The sequence below is a fragment of the Crocuta crocuta genome, unplaced genomic scaffold (genome assembly GCF_008692635.1).
Source record: "Crocuta crocuta isolate KB4526 unplaced genomic scaffold, BGI_CrCroc_1.0 scaffold35, whole genome shotgun sequence".
In the NCBI taxonomy this organism is placed as follows: Eukaryota; Metazoa; Chordata; class Mammalia; order Carnivora; family Hyaenidae; genus Crocuta; species Crocuta crocuta.
In genome coordinates, this window is record NW_027530625.1 from 5,514,341 (window position 1) to 5,523,886 (window position 9,546).

General features: G+C 50.4%; 1 protein-coding gene across 1 annotated transcript in view; it reads right to left on the reverse strand.

The window, feature by feature from the left end:
• Positions 1-9,546, reverse strand: part of ZER1 (zyg-11 related cell cycle regulator) — a 29,507-nt gene that overhangs the window by 16,093 nt on the left and 3,868 nt on the right. The window contains exons 2-3 of the mRNA XM_077768461.1: positions 2,016-2,269; positions 7-28 (exon numbers count right to left, since the gene is read on the reverse strand). Coding sequence (XP_077624587.1) covers positions 7-28; positions 2,016-2,173 — 180 coding nt within the window. The 5' untranslated portion in view covers positions 2,174-2,269. The remainder of the gene's footprint in view (positions 1-6; positions 29-2,015; positions 2,270-9,546) is intronic.

A 9,546-nucleotide genomic window follows, 5' to 3' on the forward strand; every position in this document is an offset into this window, starting at 1 on the left:
GCAGGCGGCGTTGACCAGCTCCACATACCTGGGAAGGAGCAAAGCCTGGTTTGCGGGGAGGGGGGCAGGGACCCGCGTTCTCCCTTCAAGGCTCAGCACCAGCCCTCCCGCTCCTATAGCTTCCTTCATCACCGGTCAGCAACTCCGTCTCCTCCATCCCCTGCCCCTCTTTCTTTCCTTTTATTGATTTTTTTTTTTTTTAAGTAGGCTTCACACCCAGTGTGGGGCCCAGTGTAAGGCTTGGGCTGGGACCCTGAGATCAAGACCTGAGCTGAGATCAAGAGTTGGACACTTGGGGCACCAGGGTGGCTCAGTCGGTTAGGTCTCTGACTCTTGATCTCGGATCAGGTCATGGTTTCGCAGTTATGAGATCGAGCCTCTGTGCTGACAGCACAGAGCCTGCTTGGGATTCTCCCTCTCTCCCTCTCTCTGTCCCTCCCCTGTTTATGCATATGTGTGCGCACTCTCTCTCAAAATAAATAAATTAAAAAAAAAACCATTCAGAAGCTTAACCCACTAAGCCACTCAAGCNTTCCCCCCCGAAACCCTACACATCTACAACAAAGATACACATCCACACTGCTCATCTTTAAGCCAACTTCTGGTTCCTTGGTCAGCCCCTCCCAGGATGCTTTCCAACAGGCAGCTGAAGCCAAGGAGTTTAAGGATCCCAGCCGGGTACAGGGCGACACTCATAAAACCCTGCTGAGATGCCAGCTAACACAGGAATCTTGGTCTGGTGGAAAAGGCTTTGAGTCGAATACTCTGGAATCTAAATCCTGGCCTGGCTGTTCACTACGTGGGCAACCTCACACGAGTCATGGGACTTCCCCAGCATTCAGTTTCATCTGTAAGATGGACATAACTCTGGTCTGCAAAGCACCCAAGCAAGTGCCTGACCCATGTCAGATGCTCAGAACATGACTACAGATTGGCCTCTGTCCTCAGGTCACATACAAGTTCCAACCTTTTTTTTTTTAAGGTTTTATTTTTAAGTAATCCCAACATGCAACGTGGGGCTCAAACTCACAACCCTGAGATCAAGAGTCGCACGCTCCACTGACCGAGCCAGCCAGGTGCACCCACAAGTTCCTGCTTTTATCTGCAACTGTTTGGCCTACCAATTTCTCTTCTGGGCACTGAGACTGAATGCATATCTTGCTGTTAGCAACCTCTAATGGTGGGGAGTCCTTGGAGGGACCACGTAAAGATTTTCTTTTTTTTTTTTAAGTTCATTGAGACAGAGAGCATGCGCGTGCGCACACACACGCACCCATGNAGGAGTCCTTGGAGGGTCCACGTAAAGATTTTCTTTTTTTTTTAAGTTCATTGAGACAGAGAGCATGCGCGTGCGCACACACACGCACCCATGAGTGGGGGAGGAGCAGAGAGAGGAAGAGAGAGAGAGAATCCCAGACAGACTCTAAACTCTCAGCACAGAGCCCAATGCGGGGCTGGAACTCATGAACCGTGAGATCACGACCTGAGATGAAATCAAGAGTTGGATGTTTAACCAACGGAGCCACCCAGGAGCCGCCCTCCCCCCCCATAAAGATTTTCTGAACGATTCAATTCCCGGTCGTGGACTCATTACTTGTGTACCAGTGGGTAAACCTGTGTGTGTCCACGCGTACACAGACGTGTCTGCAGGCACAGGCAAGCGCACACACACGGAACGGCCCAGAACTCCTGCGCGTCTCTGCAGTTTCTATGCCCTCTCATAGCTGTAACACACACCTGCAGGTACCTACCCAAGCACACCCCGTGTGTGTCCACATGCCCATTCCTTCACGTGCACACTCCTCCAGGCACTTACCAGCGTGTACACATACAACTTTATGGTTGTGACATACCAGTGTTCTCCTGGTTCGCCCACAGATATCCGAGTGCACGCACACCGCCTCACACATCCGCGTCCCTAGCCGCATCCCTGTGCAGGGCACGCGATGGTCCCAGGGCCTCCACATGCACTTGCACTAAGACTCATGCCCGCGCCCCAGCCCCCGCCCACTCACTCGTTGACAAGTCGGTCGCAGATCTCGCTGGGCAGGAAGATGTCCGGATGTAGCCGCACAGTCTCCTTGTCCAGCAGGTAGCCCAAGGTGCCATCCAGGTTGCGCAAGCAGAAGTCAGTGCAGAGGGCCATCAGGGACTCGGGGGTGTCGGACGCCATGCTGGGGACAGGTGGGGGGGAGCCACTCCACGACAGGAGCCCCTAGGGGCAGCGGTGACTCCCCGGCACTCACAGGGTCATTGGCAGAACCACAGCCTGTGGAACAGGAAGAAGCTACGTGAGCCAAACATAAGAGCCAGAACCACCGGCCTCCCTGTGTCCACTCTCTGAGTAGGGAAACTGAGGCCCCGGATGTGACACTCAAATTAGCAGTTGGGCAGAGGCATGCCCCAGGGCTCCTGATTCCTTGCCTGCTCGCTCTGCGATGCCACTATGTGTGATTTACCTGCAAAGAACAGGGGGCTTTGTCCAAGCATCTGTGTGCCTTCACAAGTCTGCAGGCAGACATGCATGTGTTGGGGACTCAGCGCTTGAGTGAGGATAACAGGGGCTTTTGTTAATAGCTACACTGAGGTGTCCCTTACTATGTAACCTAACCTATAAATAGCTGTCACTGTGTGAGCATTTAGTATATGCCAAGGTTTTATAAAAGACATGTTGTCACCAAATGTTATTGTATATGACTAAGAATGCATGTTCTGGCGCGCCTGGGTGGCTCAGTCGGTTAAGTGTCTAACTCTCGATCTCAGCTCAGATCTTGATCTCGGATGGTGAGTTCAAGCCCCATGTTGGGCTCATGCTGGGTGTGGAGCCTATTTAAAAAAAAAATAAGGGGTGCCTGGGTGGCTCAGTCGGTTGAGCCTCCGACTTCAGCTCAGGTCATGATCTCACGGTCTGTGGGTTTGAGCCTCGCGTCGGGCTCTGTGCTGACTGCCAGCTCAGAGCCTGGAGCCTGTTTCAGATTCTGTGTCTCCCTCTCTCTCTGACCCTCCCCTGCTCATGCTGCCTCTCTCTCTCAGAAATAAATAAAATATTAAAAAAAAAAACTTTAAGAAAATGAACGAAAAGGGCTCCTCCCGAGAGAAGTGGAAATATATGTTCCCATAAAAAATTGTACATTAATGTTTTCACAGCGGTATTATTCGTAAAAGCCCCAAAGTGGAAACAATACAAATGTCCATCAAGCGATGCAGGGATAAACAAAAACGGTCTATCCATACAATGGGATATTATTCAGTCATAAAAGGGATGAGGTATTGGCACCTGCTATACCATGGATGGATCTGGAAAACATGGTGCTGAGTGAAAGAAGCCAGACACAAAAGGCCATATATTGTATGGTTCCATTTATATGAAGTGTCTGGCCAGAATACACAAACTTGTGGAGACGGAAGTACATCAGTGGTTGCCTAGGGCTGGGAGGTTGTAAGGAAATGGGGTGTGACGGCTAATGGGTATGGGGTTTCTTCTGGGGTGATAAAAATACCCTAAAATTGATTGTGATGATAGTCACACCATTCCGAATATACTAAAAACCACTGAATCATCTCCGTTAAATGGGTGAACTGTAGGGTATAGGAATGGTAGCTCAATAAAGCTGTTATTAAAAACCTAAAATCCCCTACTATCTTCATGACCTTGAGGTAGGTAAAAATTCCTTAAGTAGGGTCATAAGGGGAGAAAAAAAAGATAAATCAATCTGCACTAAAGGGGAGAAACTTGTTCATACATATCCAAAAATTAATCTGAGGTGAACCACAGGTGTATATGTGAAGGGTAAAACAATAAGGTTTCTAGAGGGAAACACAGGAATCTATCTTATGATTTCAGCGTAGGCCATCATTTCTTAAATAGGTCACACACACACACACAGAAAAAATCCAGAAACCATATATAGAAATAAATGGTACTGCCTAAAAATGTTAAGACTCTGTTCATCAAAAGATATCATTAAGAAAGAGAAAGGGCAGGGGCACCTGGGTGCTCAGTCGGTTAAATGTCCGATTTCAGCTCAGATCATGATCTCATAGCTCATGAGTTTGAGCCGTGTGTCAGGCTCTGTGCTGACAGCTCAGAGCCTGAAGCCTGCTTTGGGTTCTGTNCCCAGGCGCCCCTACAATGCATTTTAAAAAAAAAGATAGAGAAAGGGCAAGCCACAGCCTAGAAAATATTTCCAATAATATATCCAACAAAGCACTCATATTCAGAATACATAAACAACTTCTACAAATCATTTTTTAATTTTTTATTTTATTATTATTTTTTTANTTTTTTTAAAGGATTTTTTTAAGCAATCTCTACATCCAACATGGGGCTCAAACTCACAACCTGAGATCAAGAGTCGCATGCTCCACTGACTGAGCCAGCCAGGGGCCCCAAAATCATTCTTTTAAAGGACATAGCATCCAACTGAAAAATGGGCAAAAGACTTGAACAGGTATTTCATAAGGGATAGAAAACATATGGAAACATACAGAAAAGGGCTCAGTCTCATTAGAGTCTGTAAAACCACAATGAGATACCATTTCCCACCCACCACAATGGCTCAACTGGAAACAGCAATGCAGGCACTACTTAACCTATTCTGTCGTGAAGATGGGAGAGGATGTCACCCACACTGGTGGTGGGAGTGTGAATTGGGTGAATTGACAGTATAGTGGAATACTGTATGACGTTATTTACCAAAGCGGAACACGCACATATGTTGAATGGTCAGCAATTCTACCCTTAGATACACACCCAAAGGTGCACGTATAAATAAATGTTCCCCCAAACACACAGACCAGAAAGTTCACAGCGGTATTATTCAGAAGAGCCAAAACCAGAGAAGAATCTGAATGTCCCTGACATTAGAATGAATAATTATGGTATAATCACCAATGAAATACTAATGGTAACGAGAACGCACAAACTATCATTAACACGACAGCTTGGATGAACCCCCAATGTTTAGAGAAAGGAGTCAGATACAAGAAAGCATATATCACATCATATCATATCACATCATATCAAAATCTGGGGTGCCTGGGTGGTTCAGTCAGTTGAGTGTCTGACTCTTGATTTCAGCTCAGGTCATGATACCAGGGTCATGGGACCAAGCCCCACTTCTGACTCCATGCCAAGCGTGAAGTCTGCTTGAGATTCTCTCTCTCTTTCTCCCCCTCTGTCCCTCTCTCCCAGCTTGCAAGTGCATGCTCTCTCTAAAATAAAATAAAATAAAATAAAATAAAATAAAATAAAATAAAATAAAAAAATAAAATAGGGGCACCTGGGTGGCTCTGACATGTGATTTCGGCCCTGGTCACCATCCCAGGGTTGCAGGATTGAGCCCTATGTCGGGCTTTAGGCTGAGCATGGACACTGCCTAAGATTCTCCCTCCCTCCTCCTCTGCCCCCCCACCTCGAACTTGTGCCCCCCCAAAATAAAAGTTAATAAAATTAATTTTAAAAATACAGAGGGGCGCCTGGGGGGCTCAGTCAGTTAAGTGTTCTACTCTTGGTTTCAACTCAGGTCATGATCTCAGTTTGTGGGTCTGAGCCCCACGTCAGGCTCCATGCTGTTGGTACGGAATCTGTTTGGGATTTTCTCTCTCCCTCTCTCTGCTCCTCTCCTGCTCGCTCGCCCTCTCTCTCTGTCTCAAAATAAATAAGTAAATAATCCGTCAAAAAAACAAAAAAAAATCTGTTCTGTGGTGGTAGAAGTCAGGATTGCAGTTACTTTGGGGATTTGGCTGGGTGCTGAGAAGCTTCTAGTCCCTTATCTGAGTGCTGGACATACATATTCACTTTGTGAATATTTGGGAGTTGTGTATCATGATGTGTGATTTTTAAAAATGTAAATTACAGGGGTGCCTGGGTGGCTCAGGTCATGATCTCACAGTCATGGGACAGAGCCCTGGGTCAGGCTCCGCGCTGACAGTGTGGAGCCTGCCTGGGATTCTCTCTCTCCCTCTCTCTCTGGCCCTCCCCCAGCTCTCTCTTACACAATAAATAAATAAATGCATAATTCAATAAAAGTTAAGAAAATAGCCTAGACACCAAAGAGGTCAACATTTAGAAGGGACTGGAGTTCCATTAAGTGATGGTCTGAGAGTGTCTCTCTTCAGCCACAAGTGACTGAGAGAGAATGAAAACTGAACCTTCACATGCAACTTGAGTGAACAAAATAGAAAACAGTCAACCACTTATAGAACCGAGCAACATCAGGAATTAATCCCCAACCATCCTTCCAACAGAGTCTATATCGGAAAGAGGGAGAAATAGGCAAAATGAACCCATGATTAGACAGTGGCTGGGGGGCCTCTGGGACAGGAAATTCATCAAACTGTCCGCTCACACTTTCCAGGCCTCCTTTGCCCTACCTAGGTTATACTTCAAAAGTCATTTTTGGTTTTGATTTTTGCTTTTGTTGTTTTGACGTGCAGACTCTGTGGGCAGGTCTGTTTCAACCCACTTCTACAATGCACTGTAAATTACCTAACCTCTCTGGACCTCAGTTTACTCATCTGGAAAATGGGGATAATAATCCCCACTTCACAGGACTGTTGGGAGTAAATGAGATGTTGGGGAAATGCTTAGTCTCAGGCTTGATGAGACCAAGTATAGAATAAATGGTGGTTATGATCCCATCTTGCAGATGAGAAAACTTGAGCTCAGAGAGGCTACTCTGTCCAAATTGGGATTTGAATCTGGTTTCCTGGACTCCATCATATTTCTCCTTGGAGAACTCTCAGGGGGTTCAGGGCCCACCACTTCCCCTGGCTTTCTGGAGCCCTCATGTCCCTATCTGAGCCTTCTGGGCTGCTCCAGAAATTCAGTGGGCAGCCACAGAGCCCTGTGCCCTCAGGAATCGCAAGGTCTAAGTTCTGGCACCACCACTAACTGGCGACAGTGCTCTGAGGGCTCTGGAGTCAGGCCTGCCCAGCTTCAAGTCCCAGCCCTGCTGCTTAAGAGCAGGTGCATTTGGTGAACAAGGGTCTTCACCCCTCTGTTCCTCAGGTTCTCCTCTAAAACGGGGAGCACTGTGCGAAGATAACAGAGAGTATCAAGAGATACCAGCGTGGCACGTGATACTTACGAGGCAACTACTCAATAAGCAGCTATTATTACTATCATCGTTGTCACCATCATCACTGTCCTGACTCACCTGCCCTGAGCCCCAACACAGCACAGTCTGCCCCTCCCCAGTTCAAGGTCTGTGCTCCCCAGGCCTGGGTCCCTTGCCACAAGGCCTGTGGTGCCAGCTGTCCCACTGGCCGTGTGCCACCCTGGAGGGAAGGCACAATAAACAGGCTGCCTGGGCGCTGGGCACGGCTCTCCTCTGCCTTCATTCACTTCCAGATCTTTCCGGGGTGACAGGCGCCGGGGCAGCACCGCTAGCGAGGCCCGCCCTGCAGGAAACCAAGTCCCATCCCTTCCGGCGGGCGCTCCAGGCCTCCGGAACCACAGCCGGCGTTCTGGCCCGCTCGGTGCCCACTGGTCCCTACTGCAGCCGGCCCCGCCTCCTACGTGGTACTGGCAACAGGCCCTGAGCACAGGGTCACCTTCAGACCTTTGCTCAGTCTATTTTCTCTCCACTAGGACCATCCCAATTCAAGGAATTCTCCCGCTTTCTACCCTGAATACTACTCGCGCCCCCAAAACACATTCATGTGTCTCCTCCGGGAAGCATACCCGCCCCCTCCAGCCCCCGCCGCCTTTGAACTCTCCTTCATTTGCTGCCACCTGTACATCTCGAGCCCATGTCGATCGCACTTCCTCTGGGGAGCCCTCCTTGCCCAGCCAGGGTGCTCCTGCTGTGTGTCCCGCGGCCCCACCACGGCAGCTAACACTTGGAACTGATGCTAGTTCGGTTACCCGGCTTCCCTGCCAGACGGCCGGCTCTGCGGGGCCAGGCACCCTGCGGTCTCATGTGGCATCATCCCTGCGCCCGGCCCAGGTCACTTACGTGCTCACTCGGTACCTGTCTGCTGGGTGCTGTGGGGTCAGTGCTGAGCAAAACCAGACAAGTGCCCTGTCCCTATGGGGCACGTGCACTCCGAGGGGGAGACAGACATGCACCTAAAAGCATCCAAGCCCCACGCCAAGTACCTGGGACCGGCGTCCTGAGGGAGGAGGAGGCACCTACGGCCCTGCGTGCCTAAGCCAGGGGATCTGCCCTGGACTGACGAGTCACGGGCAGGCTTCCTTGGAAGGGACACTTCAGCTGGGACCCAAAAGATGAGTCATAGTTAACTCTGGAGGTGGGGATAGAAGGGAAGGGTGTTCCAGGAGGAAGGAATAGAAGTGCACAGGCTGAGGCCAGAGGGGACGGTACTAGAAGCCCAATTCCAAGGCTGTTTGCTGGACAAAGGACGTGCTGGACACCCTGTGTGTGCCTACACATGGTAGGGTTTCCACGCATGCCTGTGGAAGGGACGAGACGGCCTTGAGAGCTGTGCCACGCACGGCACCGGGGACAAGGCACGCTCTTGTACCTTCCCTGCCGGCCACGCCAGGAGACTGCGAGGCCCCAGTGGCCACGAGGAACGCTCACCGCTCAGAACGAGACGACGCCATCAGGGGTTTTGCCTATTCTGCAGGTGTTTCTGCAAAACACCACCAGGGTCACCCAGAGCCACCTAAAGACATACCAGGCAGATGGTACCATCTGCTAACTGCCCTTTGGCAGTGTGGACCCTGCTGTTTGGGGGCGGGGCGAGCCAGAGGAGGAAGGGGCCGGAGGCTGAGGCTGCCACTGGCGCCTGCCAGACACAGCCATCTCTCCCTTCCCCACTCCCACCCACGAGGGCTCCCCGTTCCCGCGGCAAGCACCGGCCATCTGGAACGTGGCAACCAAGCACATCACACAGTATGAAGAGCCCTGTGTCTTCCTTCATCCCCTTTCTAGCAGGTTCTTTATGCTGGATCCATCCCAAGCTACGAGCTTTGGCATGGTGCGGTGGGGGGTGGGGAGGAAACAGAAGCAGTAGCTGAAGCCTCCATGCTGGGTGCTTCCAGATGGGGCGCTGAGCCCCTCCCGCTTTAAGGCATGTAGTTCCTTATTTAACCAACAAGTGACATTCCCTAGGATCCTGCACTTGAAGCTACCTGTCATTTGTATAGCAATTGTCTCACAACCCCTCCCACAGCCCGTGAGCTCCGGGAAGACGGGAACCCTTTTTGCTTGTGGGCTCTGGGATCCTCTGTGCCAGCCTGTGCCTGGCATGCATCACAATAAAGGTCTGCCTTTGCCCTGACCTCACTCCAGCAGCCTGAGGTATGGACTTCTGACCGTTACCCAGCTTACTGATGAAGACACTGAGGCTTGCCTGCCATCACACAAGTGACAACAGGGGACGCGGTGAACCAAACTCGCGCTTCTCGCCGCACCCTTTGGTCTCCTGTCCATGCAGCACAGGGGAAAGAGAAACTGTGGTCCAGACAAGGGAGCACGGGTCCCCGCCGGCGACCTGACACCTGGCTGACAGAGAGGCTGGGGGAGCCAGAAGCTCTGAGCCTTGGAGCAGCGCCCACCCTGTGAAATATTAACC